At 36.4% G+C, this 17,397-nt stretch overlaps 1 protein-coding gene across 5 annotated transcripts in view; it reads right to left on the bottom strand.

Annotated features, from left to right (window-relative positions):
• The window catches only part of RANBP17 (RAN binding protein 17), a 383,888-nt gene that overhangs the window by 360,118 nt on the left and 6,373 nt on the right, over positions 1 to 17,397 (bottom strand). For all 5 annotated transcript variants that reach the window (XR_009491905.1, XM_059878829.1, XM_059878830.1 and 2 more), the window contains exons 2-3: positions 9,390 to 9,536; positions 5,793 to 5,883 (exon numbers count right to left, since the gene is read on the bottom strand). Coding sequence is in view for 4 of the 5 variants with exons in the window: in XM_059878829.1 (XP_059734812.1) it covers positions 5,793 to 5,883; positions 9,390 to 9,536 (238 nt within the window). In the remaining variant the exon portion in view is untranslated. The remainder of the gene's footprint in view (positions 1 to 5,792; positions 5,884 to 9,389; positions 9,537 to 17,397) is intronic.

The raw sequence follows: 17,397 nt of genomic DNA, 5'->3' as shown, positions 1-17,397 counted from the left end.
AAAAACACGAAATGGTACAGGCACTTTGAACCACAGTAGTGCAGGTTCTTTAAAAGCTAAGAATAAACCTACCTACGACCCAGCGATTGCACTCCCAGGTATCTATTCAAGAGAAATGAAAACATGTCCACACACAAAACGTGTGTCAATGTTCATGGTAGCATTACTCATTGTGGTCAAAAAAGCAAAAACTACCCAAATGTCCATCAAATGGCGAAACGATAACAGGACATCACATATCTATACAAGGGAGTATTATTCTATAACTAAAAATGAAATATCAACACATACTACAACATGGATGAACCGCAAAAACATTTTGTTAAGTGAAAGAAGTCAGATGTAAAAAAACTACACATGGTAAGATTTACATGAAATATCCACAAAAGGTGAACGTTATACAGGCAGAAAACATCTTAGAGGTTGGTGGTATGGGAGCAGGACTAACTGTCAATGAGTATGGGCATTTTGGGGGTATGATGGAAATGTTTACACAAATCTGTAAATTTACCAAAAATAAAAAATTGTACACTTAAATCAACTTTATGATATGTAAATTATACTTCAATAAAGCTGTTTGAAGGGAAGTTAGCAAGGAAGAAAAGAGGGAGGTAGGGATTGAATAAAGGAGGGAGAAAGAGAAGGAGAACTGATTGATTTATATAGGTAATTAAACTAAGCTACATTTTTATTTAAGGATTGACCTGGTGGCTCAGATGGTAAAGGACATGTCTGCCAGGCAGGTTCTATCCCCAGGGTGGGAAGATCCCCTGGAGAAGGGAATAGTTACCCACTCCAGTATTATTGCCTGGAGAAACCCACTGACAGAGAAGTCTATGGGGTCGCAAAGAGTCAGACACGAATGAGCAACTAACATTTTTGGGGGAGGCTTTCCTGGTGGTTTAGATGGTAAAGAATCTGCCTGCAGTGCAGGAAACTTGGGTTCAATCCCTGGGTCAGGAAGATCCCCTGAGGAAGCGATCACAAAGAGTCAGACATGACTGAGGGACTAATAGTTTTATCTGAAAAGAAGATTAAAAGGATAACATTCCAGGCTAGAGAAAACTAAGAAAACGCACTAAGGCAGAAATAACATGGTTCTGGAAAAATACCTCTGGTACACCTAACAGGCTAATACCAACGAAGACACAAGACTATGAGGATGATCCACCAGTGTGAAGCTCAAGAAACGACTTTGTGGCCAAGCTGAGAAGAAACGGTATTTTAATTGATGAGCAATAGTAAGATATTGTAAATTATACTGATAAAGGCAGAAAATAGTGTCCTGAACACAGAGAACAGGCAATAGAGTTAAACAATGGAAGTCTGGGACCATATCATGAAAGACTGAAAAATTTGGAGCTGATGTAAGAAAGGCAATGTGACTTTGAGGCAACCTTCACATTTTCCATTTTAACTGACATGCCAATTATTCTACTACACATGTCAGACCGGTCATAACATTTCAATCTACTTGAGGGAGCAGGAGTAGTTAAGTCAAACCAAGAAACTCATAAAGGAAACACATCATTTGTTGCTTGAAACTGTGTTACAGGTTTCTACTTTTCTCTTTTTTCCAAATTTCTTTTGAGTACACTCATTCTTAATAAGTACACTTTTAAGTATCCACTTAAAAAATATAAGTGAAAGAAACAATTTGAATAGGCCCATATCTATTAAATTGAGTCAATAATTAATAACCTTCCAAAACAGAAAACACCAGGCCTGGATGGGTTCACTGATGAATTCTACCAAATATTTAAGAAAGAAATTCTACTAATTCTCTACAATCTCTTCCAGGACAAAAAGAAGCAGAGGGAATTCCTTCTAACTCATTCTATAAGGCCAACATTACCTTAATACCAAAAGTAGACAAAAACAAGACAAGAAAACTTATAGTTGAGCAAAATATCTCTTATCAATATAGAAACAAAAATCCTCAACAAATTACTGGCAAAGCAATTCAACAATGCATAAAAAGAGTTTTATAATAACAACCAAGTGGCATGTATCCTAGGTATGCAAGCATTGTTCAACATCTGAAAATCAATTAATGTAATCCATCATATCAATGGGCTAAAGAAGAAATAGCACATGATCATAATAGATATAAAAAAAGATTTTAAAAAAATCCAACAGACATTCATGACAAAAAAAAAAACTTTCAGCAAACAGGAGGAACAGAGGGGGAACTTTCTCAACTTCATAAAGAACATTTATAGAAAAAAAACACAGCTAATGAATAAAATGAAAGAACTAAATAAATGAAGAAATATCCCATGTTCATGAATAGGAAGACTCAATGCTGTCAAGATGTCAGTTCTTCCCAAACTGATCTATAGATTCAATTGCAATTCCAATAAAAATCCAAGCAATTTGGATATTGACAAATTGATTCTAATGTTTATATAAGAGGCAAAAGACCCAGAAGAGCCAACACAATACTAAAGGAGAAAAACAAATGGAGGTCTGACACTACCTAACTTTAAGACTTATTTTTATAAAGCTACAGTAATCAAGACTGTGTGGTACTTGTGAAAGAACAAATAGATCAATAGAGCAGAAGAGAGAGCCCAGAAATAGACCCACATACATTCAACTGATCTTTGACAAAGGAGCAAAGGTGATAAAATGGAGTAAAGAGAGTCTTTTCAACAAATGGTAGCAGAAATGGACCTCCACATGCGAAAAAAAAAAAAAATCTAAACACAAAACCTTCACTTTTCACAAAAATTAATTAAAAATGGATCACAACTCTAAACATAAAATGCAAAACTATACAAACTCCTAGAAGATAAAAGGAATAAAATATAGGTGACCTTAGGTTTAGTGATGACATTTTACAAATAACATTAAAAAATAATTGATAATGTGGACTTCATTAAAATTAAAAGCTTCTGACCAAAGGAATGAGAAGACAACCCACAAACTGGGGGGAAATCTTTGCAAAAGACCTGATAAAGGACTATTTACAAGAAAGAAAAACACCGATACAGTATACTAACGCATATACATGGAATTTAGAAAGATGGTAACAATAACCCTCTGTACGAGACAGCAAAAGAGACACTGATGTATAGATCAGTCTTATGGACTCTGTGGGAGAGGGAGAGGGTGGGGAGATTTGGGAGAATGGCATTGAAACATGTATAATATCATGTATCAAACGAGTCACCAGTCCAGGTTCGATGCACGATACTGGATGTTTGGGGCTGGTGCACTGGGACAACCCAGAGGGAGGGTATGGGGAGGGAGGAGGGAGGAGGGTTCAGGATGGGGAACACAGGTATACCTGTGGCGGATTCATTTTGATATTTGGCAAAACTAATACAATTATGTAAAGTTTAAAAATAAAATAAAAAACAAAAAACAAACAAAAAAAATAAATAAATAAAATTAAATTAAAAAAAATACACAAGGAACTCTTAAAACTCAACAATAAGAAAGCAACCTGACTTAAAAATAGGCAAAAGATTTAGACACCTCATCAAAGAAAATATACAGATGACAAATAAGCATATGAAAAGACATTCAACATGACATTTTATTAGCAAGCCATATAAGAATGGTCAAAATCCACAACACTGAAAACGCCGAATGTAGCAAGTATGTGGGAGCATGGAATTCTCACCACTAATAAGAATGTAAAACTGGTACAGCCCCTTTGGAAGGCAGTTTGGTGATTTCTTATAAATCTAAACATACTCTTATCATACATACAATCCAGCACTCTTCTTAGTATTTACCCAAATGAGGTGAGAACTTATATATACACAAAAACCTGCTTTATAGCAGTTTTATTCATAATTGCCAAAACTTGGAAGAAATCAAGGTGTACTTCAACAGGTGAACTGATAAACTGTGGTAGGTGAGCAGATAATCCATGGTGCATTCAGACAATGACATGTCAGTCAGTATTAAAAAGAAATGATCTACTAAGCCATGAGAAAACATGGAGAACCTTAAATGCATATTAATAAGTAAAAGATGCCAATCTGAAAAGGTTACACACATAATTTCAACTATATGACATTCTAAAAAGGCAAAACTACGGAAAGAATAAAATCAGTGGTTGCCAGGAGTTAGAAGGAAGGGAGAGATGAATAGTTGGAACACAGGCGTTTTAGGGCAGTAAAATACTATATATAATACAGTAATGGAGGCTATGTGTCATTTACATATTTATCCAACCCCACAGACGATACAACACCAACAATGAACTCTAATGTAAACTACGGAATTTGGGTGATAATGATGTATCAATGTAGGTTATAGCAGCTGTAACGAAGGTACCCACTCTGGTGCAGGATGCTAATAATGGTGGATGCTAATACTGAGGGAGGCTATACAGGTACAGGACCAAAGAGGTATACAGGAATTCTTTGTACTTTTTGTTCAATTTTTCTGTGAAGCTAACAGTGCTCCAAAAGAAAGTCTACCTAAAATATGTTTGTGTATGTGTAAAAAGTTAAACAAAATCACGTTATGACAGGTTTATAACATTTGACTTATTTTTTAAATTGCAGATTTCTCTTTTGCTTTCTTAAACACACAACTCCATGAGAGAATGGATAAATTCTCTAGACAGTCTTCAGCCCATAGGTTTTTGGGTAGATGTTCTTTATCAAGTTGAAGAAGTTCCCCTCTGTTCTTAGGTACTTAAAGAGAAATATCAAACATATAAGACAAATGATGAATCATCGTGGGATTTGATCATTCAAAAACTGAGCTTAAAAGAACCATCATACATAATACTATAATTTTTCTGTTACACAAACATGAACTATGTGAACCTTGAGGCTAGAGAGTAGAATGAGTCAACAGTCTACTTCCAATATGAAAAAGATAACCAAAAAAAAAAACCCCATACCTCAACTATTAGAGCTTTGTCCACACAAAAAACAAACGCACACTTAAAATCTTTTTAATATCTTACCTTTGAAAAACATATTGGTATATCATAGAATCAATTTTCCAACTACACTAAGTTTCAAGCACTGTTCTCCCTAAACACATTATTTCCCTAGTAAGAAGGAAACGTCTTTCAATTTTATATGCATCCCACATGATTTTGATACAGTATTCTGAGAATAGAGAGTAGGCTTTTCCCATCATCTAGTTGTATATGAAGTTAAGACAATCGCTAAGAGCATGGACTCCACACAAACTGTGTAAGTTTGAATCAGCTCTATTTCTTCTACCTGTGTGATCTTGGGTACATTATAGAGCCTATCAAATGAAATTTCCTCATTTATAAAATGAGGATAACAATAGTGCACATCTCAGAAGTTTGGTAAATAAAACGAGATAGTGCAAATCTTAGTATATGGTACAGATGATTGATCCCCATCCTTTGTCACCAGGGACCAGTTTCATGGAAGACAATTTTTCCACGGTGTGCTGGTGGTGAGAGGTATGGTTCAGGCAGTAATCCAAGTGGGGAGCAGCAGGTGAAGCTTTGCTTGCCTGTCTGCCATTCACCTCCTGCTGTGTGACTGGGTTCCTAACAGGTTGAGAATCAGTGTGGATCTGCAATCCAGGGCTTTGGGGCCCCTGGCACAGACAATAAAATGCTACTTCTTATTATTTATTATCAAACTAAACAGATGCTTTTTTGATGACACATTTTTGTATTACACATCATCATTCATCACCACATGTGTAAAGGAGACTTGACTACTCATCTTTAAAAATGACAGAATAACTTGCAAGTCTGTTAACAGTTGAGTATATTTAAAAGAAGTTATTTTTAAAGTGCAATATGATTTTAAAAAGCATAATAAACCACTTACTGATATCTATTCTCTGTTCAACTGGCAAAGGACTGACTCGGCTAACAAGTTTTGAAAGACAAGTTGCTGCAAGGAGTTGAGCATAGGATGTCTGTAAAGAAATATATTTTATTTATTATTATCATATACTATGATAGGAACTTTTCCTAAGCATATTGGTTATTTTTATGGTTTTCCAAATTGGCAGATCTACAAAAGATAAAATATAACACAGACATACATACACACACGAACAAAAAATCCCTCATAAGGGTAGCTGAGGAAGCCTTTGCAAACAGCAAGCAGTTTAGAGGGGAAAAAAAAAGATAATGAGCAAGTTCAAACAAAATACACTTATCATGTCTACACAGTACTGCATAATCTGGCCTCTGATTATCTCTTCAAATTCATCTGGTTCTTCTCTTCACTATCCTCTGTCCAGAACAACCCTCTTACAGTTCCTTTCAACGTCTTTCCTATCCTGACCTCTCCCCTCCTTCAGATCCATATTGGCTGTATTCACTCTGGCCACCAATTGCGTGCACTCAAGCTTTCAAAAGCCTGTTCAGTTATTCACTATACCCGCAGCAATCTCTTGTAAAGACAGTCCTTTCTTTTTTATTCTCTAGACCAGAGGTCAGCAAACTAAGCCCTGTGGATCAAATCCTGTCTGTTCTTGCAAGGCCCATGAGCTATGAATGGTTTTTACTATTTTAAACAGTTGGCAAAAAATAAAAATAATAATATTCATACTATTTTGTGACATATGAAAATTACATGACATCTAAATTTCAATCCATAAACAAAATTCAATAGAACATAGCCACACTCACTCATGTACATATTGTCTATGTCTGCTTTCAGACTATGACAGCAGAGTCAAATATGCGGGAGTGTATGTGCCATATAAAACAGTATATGGCACTCGTTGCCTTCTACCGCTGCTCAATGCACTATAAACTTCTATGATGTACTTACTAACTCTCACAAAATATAAAGTACCATGAGTATCAGCACGACATGACATGTACCTTTTATTATTACCAGCACATATCTGTCATGTCAAAACAAGAAAAGATAGGAGTAGACTTCAAATGTCTAACTTTTAAGGCACAGCGAAATGTGGATTATTTTGTTATTGAATTAGAGAGCAAAGCAATGTGCTTTTTATGCAATGGGACTATAGCTGTCCTAAAAGAATACAATATATGCTGACAATATCAGACTGGGTACTCCTGCCAATATTCCTAACTCACAGGGAATCAAGTCAGAAAAAGGAGAAAATTTTAAACAGAATATATATAACACTGAAATTTCTCCACAAAAAAATAAAGACTACAACCAAAGTTAGGTTTTGAAATGGCTTGTTAGCCAAGTAAGAAAAGCCACTTACCGTCAAAGAGTTAATTAAATCACCATTATTTTCAGTAGCCAAAGTTACATATGCAGAAAAAATGAATTTCAGACTACTTGCCTTTCAATGAGAATAAGGCCCGGACAGTTGAAAACAACAGAGCAACATCAAAATTCAATTTCAAACCAGGTGAAAGATTTGGAGGCTCTCCTTAGCTCTTTATGAGTTAACAGATGTTATCAACATGTGCAGCTCATACTGTTACCAATATGATCTGCTTATTCCAGAACCCAATGCTAAGTTTGAAGGGACTAAAGAATTAACCTTCATGAAGACTCTGCATGAAACTACTGGGCAGAATATTTTCAAAGAAGCTGAGAAAATACTAATTTGTACAACCTAAAGTGGTTGCTAAAATGTGTCACAACCAGTGGTAAAAATATATGGAACAGAAAAGGCTTAGTTGGACAAATTTACAAAGCTTGTAAAAACGTAAGCGTCTAGAGTCTGGTTATTCATCTTATTGTCATCGGCAGATATTTTGTAGTAAAGACTTAGCAGCAGCAGCAGTAAAGATTTGAATCTATCATGTGTTAATGAATCAATGGTAGTAACAGCGGATTTAACTCACTTTCATGAATTCATCTTCAGTTCTGACAATTTCTATCGGAAACAGAAGCTTAAAATTCTGACTTGCCCTACATACAGTAGTTGAGTAGCCTGGCAGTGGTGAAGTCTTACTGCAATTTTTTGTTTTTGGCTCAGGACTAAGACTGAAAATTTTCTGAATGAGAAGAACCATCTTAATTCACTACTGTTAAACATTAAATGGCTTTTGCAATTAGTTTTCACTGCAAACTTGATAAAAGTCTCTTAATGAATTCAACCTAACATTACAAAATTGTATAAAAGGCAAATAGTGCTTAGTACTAATATGAAACTTAAAATGCAAGAGTCATTCTAATAACAACTAACACTGATTAAATCACAAATAATATCAAGCTGTTTTATATACTTTCCACACTGTCAAATGTTAAAACAAGTAGCCAAATCTCTATTCCTGAGTATATTTTCTGAGTTCAAACTATGTTTGAAACAGCACATTTTTCAGGCCTTGATATAAGTGCAAAGCAAATTTCAAAATCCATTTAACTGAGCAATTCAGGCACCTTCACCTAACCTTCAACTGCAAGTGATTAACTTAGAATATAATCACATCCTAAAAGGCAAATATCAAGAGAAATTTTAATGCAGTTTTATACATGCCATCTAAGTGATGAATATGCTTAATTAAAATCATATGCTCATAAAGTGATATCAATACTTGGCAGTATCTATCTGTGTGAAAAGACATTTTTAAAGATGAAATTTGTAAAATCTCTTTACAAATAAGTATTAACATATGAACATTTAAAATCAATGCTAATGACAGGAAATATCAACTCTGAACATCAATTAAGCAAAATGTTATGGCTAAAAGAATAATTCAATTCTTTTCATCAGTAGACTTACACTACAAAAAACTGTACTCAATTATAATTATTTTAAATTTCATCAATAAAACTTCATGGAAATTTTTTTCTCTCTTCTGATAGGCATATTTACAAAACATCCTTGATTTTTCATCTTGGTCCACAAAGACTAAAATATTTACAATCTGGCCCTTTACAGAAAAAGTCTGCTTTTTTCCAACCTCTGCTCTACAACCTCTTACTATAGTGCTTATCATATCACTCCACAGCTCTTTATTTAAATATCTATGCCTTCTCAGATAAACTATGAGTTACTTTAATGCATGTGGATAAAGCAAGTAGGTAGTACAATGCCTGCTTTTACAATTAAATATTTGCTAAATGATGCTGAATGAATGGATATGAAACTGCATAATACAGGAAGACAAGAAGTAATCAGCATTCCTCTGAATCATTCTTTCACATTTCAGAGTTAATTACAATCTGCTTCTTCCACCTAGACTTTTTTTAATTCCAACTTTTTAAAATACAACTTTTACCACTGATAGAAGACTTAAAAGGGGACCAAGAGGAATCAAGCAAGTATTTCGATTCATGCTATTTCTACCTCCTGGGATCTTTCTTAAATATTCTTTCTAGGCATTCCAATTCTTTGACAGTCAAATAAACCATAGTAAAAAGACATGTAGTAATACCTATCAGTTAACCGACACTGCTAACCTACATGCATTGATTAACACTGACATATACCTACCGATCTTTCATTGTTAATTGCTATTATCAAATACTTACTGTTCCTTGTTCTAATAAAAGTTGACACTTGCTGAGACATTCTGGGCTGTCAATAAGTTCCAGGAGTGCTTTCTCAGCCTCTATTCTTTGTGTAAGATCAGTCCCTATGTAGAGATGAGTACACAATGCTTCCAATTCAGCCAAACTCTTGAGAAGAAAAAAAATTAGCATTTTACTTAAGTGGGAAAAAAATAAGACAAATATGTTAATCACAGGAAATAAGAGATGCAAATATCATGCATGTACTCATCAAGTCAATAAATGCTTACTGAGTTACTTCTACTTACTAGGGGTTACAGTGTTGAAAAAAAGGCAAATCTCCTAGCTCTAAATTATTTAAATTTAAATTGATTGTTCTGTGATGGAAAAGAAGTACAGAGGGGGACTTGCCTAATTCAAGGAGTTTAAGAAGGCATGCTTAAAGTGGTAATATCTACAGTGACCAGAAAGGACCAGTCATATGAAACAGAAAACAGTCCAGAAAAAGAAAACAGCATTTCCTGGGGTCCAGAAGAGAGAGTAATCATCTCAAGGCACTAAAAGATCAGTATGACTGGTAAATGGACAGCAAGGAGGAGATGCCAAATGAAGGTAAAGAGATGGTTGAGGGGAACTACCAGGTACAAGCTGCAGACATTATGTCAATTTACATTATTTTTCAGACTGTAACAATTTCAATGGCTCCATCTATATAAAAAAGATATAAATACACACTGGTGTGGGTCTTCTAAACTAATGACTCATTGAGCTGCAGGTGAACCCTGGCATGATTCTCAGGAACTATGACTTAACCCCATGTTACTTATAGCCAGCTATCATGTTGCAGATTCTATGTTACAGATACAAGGAATAATTCATTGTGCTTAGCATCAGAAAGAACACAAATAACAAATATTGGCAAAAATGTGGAGAAAAGGGAGGCCTCATACACTGTTGGTGGTAAAGTAGTGTAGCCACTTTGGTAACAGTAGGGAGGTTCCTCAAAAAACTAAAATAGAACCATATGACCCAGCAAAAACCAGGATACATATCCAAAAAACCTATAAACACTAATTTGAAAAGCTACATGAACCGCAACGTTCACAGCATGATTTACAACTGCCAAGATATGGAATAAACTTAAGTGTTCACGAACAGAAGAATGAATCAGGAAGATGTGGTACACACACAAACACATGCATCAGTTCAGCCACTCTGTTATGTCCGACTCCTTGCAACCCCATGGACTGCAGCGCTCCAGGCTTCCCTGTCCATCACCAAATCCTGGAGCTTGCTCAAACTCATGTCCATTGAGTTGGTGATGCCATGTAACCATCTTATTCTCTGTTGTCCTGTTCTCCTCCCGCCTTCAATCTTTCCCAGTGTCAGGGTCTTTTCCAATGAGTCAGTTCTTTGCATCAGGTGGCCAAAGTATTGGAGTTTCAGCTTCAACATCAGTCCTTCCAATGAATATTCAGGATTGATTTCCTTTAGGATCGACTGGTTGGATCTCCTTGAAGTTCAACTCTCAAGTCTTCTCCAACACCACAGTTCAAAAGGCATCAATTCTTCAGTACTCAGCTTTCTTTATAGTCCAACTCTTACTTCCATACATGACTACTGGAAGAGCCATAGCTTCGACTAGACAGACCTTGGTTGGCAAAGTAATGTCTCTGTTTTTTAATGTGCTGTCTAGGTTGATCATAACTTTCCTTCCAAGGAGTAAGCGTCTTTTAATTTCATGGCTGAAGTTACCATCTGCAGTGATTTTTGGAGCCCCCCAAAATAAACACTGTCACTGTTTCCACTGTTTCCCCATCTATTTGCCATAAAGTGATGAGACCAGAAGCCATGATCTTAGTTTTCTGAATGCTGAGTTTTAAGTCAGATTTCTCATTCTCCTTTTTCACCTTCATCAAGAGGCTCTTTAGTTCTTCGCTTTCTGCCATAAGGGTGGTATCATCTGCATATCTGAGGTTATTGATACTTGTCCCGGAAAATTGATTCCAGCTTGTGCTTCATCCAGCCCAGCATTTTGCATGATGCACTCTGCATAGAAGTTAAATAAGCAGGGTGACAACATACAGCCTTGACATATCCTTTGCTGATTTGGAACCAGTCTGTTGTTCCATGTCCAGTTCTGTTGCTTCTTGACCTGCATATAGATTTCTTAGGAGGCAGGTCAGGTGCTCTGGTATTCCCATCTCTTTAAGAATTTTCCAGTTTGTTGTGATCCACAGAGTCAAAGGCATTGGCATAGTCAATAAAGCAGAAGTAGATGTTTTTTTGGAACTCTTGCTTTTTTGATGATCCAAAGTATGTTGGCAATTTGATCTCTGGTTCCTCTGCCTTTTCTAAATCCAGTTTGAAGATCTGGAAGTTTACGGTTCACATACTGTTGAAGCCTGGCTTGGAGAATTTTGAGCATTGCTTTGCTAGCGTGTGAGATGAGTGCAATCATGCGGTAGTTTGAGCATTCTTTGGCATTGCCTTTCTTTGAGATTGGAATGAAAACTGACCTTTTCCAGTCCTGGCCACTGCTGAGTTTTCCAAATTTGCTGGCATATTGAGTGCAGCGTTTTCACAGCATCATCTTTTAGGATTTGAAATAGCTCAGCTGGAATTCCATCACCTACACTAGTTTTGGTCATAGTGATGCTTCCTAAGGCCCACTTGACTTTGCATTCCAAAATGTCTGGCTCCTGGTGAGTGAATATACCATTGTGATTATCTGGGTCATAAAGATCTTTTTTGTACAGTTCTTCTGTGTATTCTTGCCACCTCTTTAATATCTTCTGCTTCTGTTAGGTCCATACCGTTTTGGTCCTTTATTGTGTGTATCTTTCCATGAAATGTTCCCTTGGTATCTCTAATTTTCTTGAAGAGATCTCTAGTCTTTCCCATTCTATTGTTTTCTTCTACTTCTTTGCACTGATCACCAAGGAAGGCTTTCTTATCTCTCCCTGCTAATCTCTGGAACTCTGCATTCAAATGGGTATACCTTTCCTTTTCTCTTTTGCCTTTAGCTTCTCCTCTTTTCTCAGCTATTTGTAAGGCCTCCTCAGACAACCATTTTGCCTTTTTGCATTTCTTTTTCTTGGGGATGGTCTTGAACCTCTGTCCATAGTTCTTCAGGCACTCTGTCTATCAGATCTAATCCCTGGAATTTGTCACTTCTACTGTATAATCGTATGGGATTTGATTTAGATCGTACCTGTATGGTCTAGTGGTTTTCCCTACTTCCTTGAAATCTGAATTTTGCAATAAGGAGTTCATGATCTGAGCCATAGTCAGCTCCTGGTCTTGTTTTTGCTGACTGTATAGGGCTTCTCCATCTTTGGCTACAAAGAATATAATCATTCTGATTCTGATTTTGACCATCTGGTGATATCCATGTGTAGAGTCTTCTCTTGTGTTGTTGGAAGAGGGTGTTTGCTATGACCAGTGCATTCTCTTGGCAAAACTCTATTAGTCTTTGCCCTGCTTCATGTTGTACTCCAAAGCCAAATTTGCCTGTTATTCCAGGTATCTCTATCTTTTGCATTCCAGTTCCCTATAACTAAGAAGACAACCTGTTGGGGTGTTAGTTCTAGGTCTTGTAGGTCTTCACAGAACCATTCAACTTCAGATTCTTCAGCATTACTGATTGGGATACAGACTTGGATTACTGTGATATTGAATGGTTTGCCTTGGAAACGAACAGAGATCATTCTGTCATTTTTGAGACTGCATCCAAGTACTGTATTTCAGACTCTTTTGTTGACTATGAGGGCTACTCCATTTCTCCTAAGGGATTCTTGCCCACAGTAGTAGATATAATGGTCATCTGAGTTAAATTTGCCCATTCCAGTCCACTTCAGTTCACTCATTCCTAAAATGTCGATGTTACTCTTGCCATCATCTTCTGTTTGACTTCCAATTTACCATGATTCATGGACCTAACATTCCAGGTTCCTATGTAATATTGTTCTTTACAGCATCAGACTTTACTTCCATCACCAGTCACATCCACAACTGGGTGCTGTTTTTGCTTTGGCTCCATCTCTCCATTCTTTCTGGAATTATTTTTCTACTCTTCTCCAGGAGCATACTGGGCACCTACTGACCTGGGGACCATCTTTCAGTGGCATATCGTTTTGACTTTTCATACTGTTCATGGGATTCTCAAGGCAAGAATACTAAAGTGGTTTGCCATACCAACAGAATATCTCAACCACAAAAAAGAATGAAATTGTGCCATTTACAGCAACATGGATGGACCTGGAAGCTGCTCAGTCGTGTCCGACTCTTTGCGACCCCATGGACTATACAGTCCCTGGAATTCCCAGGCCAGAATACTGGAGTGGGTAGCCTTTCCCTTCTCCATGGGATCTTCCTAACCCAGGGATTGAACCCAAGTATCCCACATTGCAGGCAGATTCTTTACCAGCTGAGCTACAAGGGAAGCCCAAGAACACTGGAGTCAGTAGCCTATTCCCTCTCCAGCAGATCTTCCCAACCCAGGAATCGAACTGGGTCTCCTGCATTACCAGATTCTTTTACCAAATTGGGGGGCATTATGCTAAGTGAAATTAGTCAGAGGAGAGGAAGACAAATAGTGAATGATATCACTTATATATGCAGAATCTAAAAAACACAACAAACTAGTTAATATAACAAAAAAGAAACAGATTCACAGATACAGAAAACAAACTTGTGGTTACCTGTGGAGGGAATGTGGAAAGAGGCAATACAGGGCTTGGGGAGCGGGAGGCACAAACTACCGGGTGTAAGACAGGCTACGACATACTGTAAAACAGAGGCAATACCGGCAACATTTTGTGGTGACTTTAACCTTTAAAAACTGTATAAAAATATAGGTGGAGGATAAACAAGTACATTTTAAAAATAAAAAAAGAACAATTCATTCTGTAATCGTTCATTTATAAATATAATCTCATCAGAAGATACAGGATACATGGATAAAATCTGAAAGAAAACTTTTTAAATGAGTTTGGTATTCCTCTCAGCTGTAGAGAATTTTTGCTAAAGGCATCTTACTAAAACTACTTCAGTTTGAACTTAGAGAATTATTCTTTGGAGGTCAAGAAAAATTGGCACAGATTTTAATGTCAGGTAGGCATATCAAAGTAATGGGATATTCAAAAGTAATGCCATTTTTTTATGCTTTCTGGCCTGAATTCTTATGTAGCAGTTTACAGCTACACTAGTCTAAGCATTCTCTCAGATGCATATACCTTTGCCAAAGAACAGAAGAGGGCTACAGAGGATGAGAAAGTTGAATAGCGTCACCAACTCAGTGAACATGAATTTGAGCAAATTCTGAGAGATGGTGAAGAACAGAGAAGCCTGGCGCACTGCAGTCCATGGGGTCACGGAGTCAGACACAACTAACTGTAACTTAGTGACTAAACAACAACAAATAGGAATACATAAGAAACACTGAAAGGAAACCTCCTCTAACTCCCTTTATTCTTTACAGTTCTCGCTCCTTGTTTTTTTACAGCATTTTCCACTTCTTTATACAGGCCAGAGCACAACATCCCAGACTAGAGAATTTTTTGCTATAGTGAAAATAAAAGTACAAAAGAAAGGTTTCAAAAGGATAATTAAGATAAAGGACCTCAAATGAACCACATTTTAAACATTTCCTCTACCTGGATTGTCCCAACAAGCCCTAATAGTGCTACTACATACTGTTTATAACATTAAAATGTGTAGAAAACGTATGGTTCATGAATACATATGAATTCTCATGTTTCCTCCAAGGGTAAGAAACAAAAATGAAAAGAGCTACCACTTTCCCTCTTGTGACTCATGATCAACCTCAGAAGTATTTTCCTTCATCTAATAAATTTAAAGGGCTGAATTTTCGAGCTGATAATGCCCAGAATAATTTAATGATAAACTGATCCTGCTATCATGCATTCAACTATACATCAATAGGTCTAGACTCCGATGAAGTAGACTCTGAGTGTAAAAAAGTGAAGCCAGAAATAGTGACAAAATCTAACTACTGAAAAACAAAAGGCAGCAATAACTGAGACTAATAATAGCATATACCTTATAGGTTTGCTGGGAGGATTAAATGAGCTAGGGCCACATAACTTCTAGCACACTTTACACCCTATAAAGATTAGTTGTTTATTACTAGTATTACCTAATAATAGTATTGTAATGGATGGAACTGTATCCTCCTAAAAGATATATCCAAGTCCTAACCCCCAATACCTTTGAAATATTTGGAAATAAAGTCTTTGTAAATCCTTAAATTAAGGATGGAGGGATGAGATCAAACCGAGGGATTTAGGGCAGGCTCTAAATCCAGTCATTCATAAAAGAGACAGGGACATTTGAGGTGCAGAGACACAAGTAAATAGGTCTCAGGAAGGATGAGGCAAAGACTGGGGTGATATATCTACAAGCCAAGGACCACCAAGAACTGCAAGCAGCTATCAGAACTTAGGGGCAAAGTATGGAACAGTTTCTCCCTCAAGAGCTCCAAGAAGAGACCAATCCTGTCAACACATTAATTTCAGACTTCTGGCTTCCATACCTATAAAAGAAAAAAATTTCATTTTTTTAACTCACCCAGTTTGTGGTAATTTGTCATAACAGCCCCAGGAAACATAAACATTAATATTAATCAATTCAAGAATATCTAAGTAAATATAGAAAAGTTCTGGAATTTTGTCCTTTTTGCTATATTGATTTAGAGAACTCCAACACAGGCTTGTTTACATCAACAATGTTATCAATGACCCTTTTTTCCCAAATGCCTTTCAAATTATTAACCACTGAAGGGCAGTGCAAGATATAAAGGTAAAGATTTGAACTATCTCCTAAGACTGAAACAAAGGGCAAAAAAAAAAAATCAAGTTATTCTTTCTCTGTAATGATAACAATTAAATGCCTGGCAAATGAAATCATTTTTAGAGAAAAAGATACATACACAAAAATCCTTACCCTGTTGGAAAAGCATTATGTGAACATTTCATAGAGTTAAACTCATAATGTGATGATCGCTGAGCGACTAAGCAATCTTTTGATTAGCATTTGATTTCACAGGGATTCTGTCTATAGAGACTTTACTTTTCACGGTGAACTGATAAACTGCATCTTAGTTTTATAGTGATGTCTGAGAATATGGTTAACATAAGCATGCCTCAGAGAAATGGATCCCTTCTAAATGTGTTGACAAATTGGGTTTGAGTTATTAAATTTTCTACTGGGCTTCGTATCAACATTAGAAGCCCATACAAATAAATAACAAGTAGCACTGGACATCACCTAACTCCCATAGATTTACTATCAAGCATTCAAGGACAGTACCCAATTTCCATAGCCTAGGAGACAATGATATAATCCTGCCTACAGTCTAAATAAGGATCTTCAAGTTATTCTGGACTGATTTCTGCCCTTTGTACCTGACATACAATTAACCCCTAGATGATGCAACTTCTTTCTATACAGTAACTCTCATCGTGTATCCATCAAGAGGTAAAAGAAGCAAGACCAAAAAAAGAGTATATATTGTATGATTCTATAGTAAAAGAAAGCAGATCAGTGGTTTCAGGCTGGGGAGGGAGCAGAATGGGAAGATAGGGAAGGATAGGGAAGCAGCAAGGGGGGATTAAGCAAGGGGGATATAAGGAAACTTGGGGAGTGATAGATATGTTCATTATCTTAATTTCAGTGATGGTTTCACAGTTATAAACTATGTCAAAATTCATCCAATATGTGTGGTTTATTATTTGTCAATAAACTTCAAGAAGGAGAAGGAAATGGTATTCTTGCCTGGGAAATCCCATGGACAGAGAAGCCTATGAGTTACAGTCCACGGAGTCACAAAAGAGTTGGACACAACTTAGCCACTAAGCAATAACAAGAAAACCTCAAGAAAGCTGAAAAAATGAAGGGTTTTTTTCTTTTGTTCTAGAGAAAAATGTTCCCTCATAATGAAACAATAAATTGATGAACTACAAAAATCCCACCTCAATTAAATTTAAATTCTTTTCAATTACTTCCC

Source organism: Bos taurus, chromosome 20 (assembly GCF_002263795.3).
Source record: "Bos taurus isolate L1 Dominette 01449 registration number 42190680 breed Hereford chromosome 20, ARS-UCD2.0, whole genome shotgun sequence".
NCBI lineage: Eukaryota > Metazoa > Chordata > Mammalia > Artiodactyla > Bovidae > Bos > Bos taurus.
The sequence above is the reverse complement of the archived record's forward strand: the minus strand, read 5'-3'. Positions and strand labels throughout refer to the sequence as shown.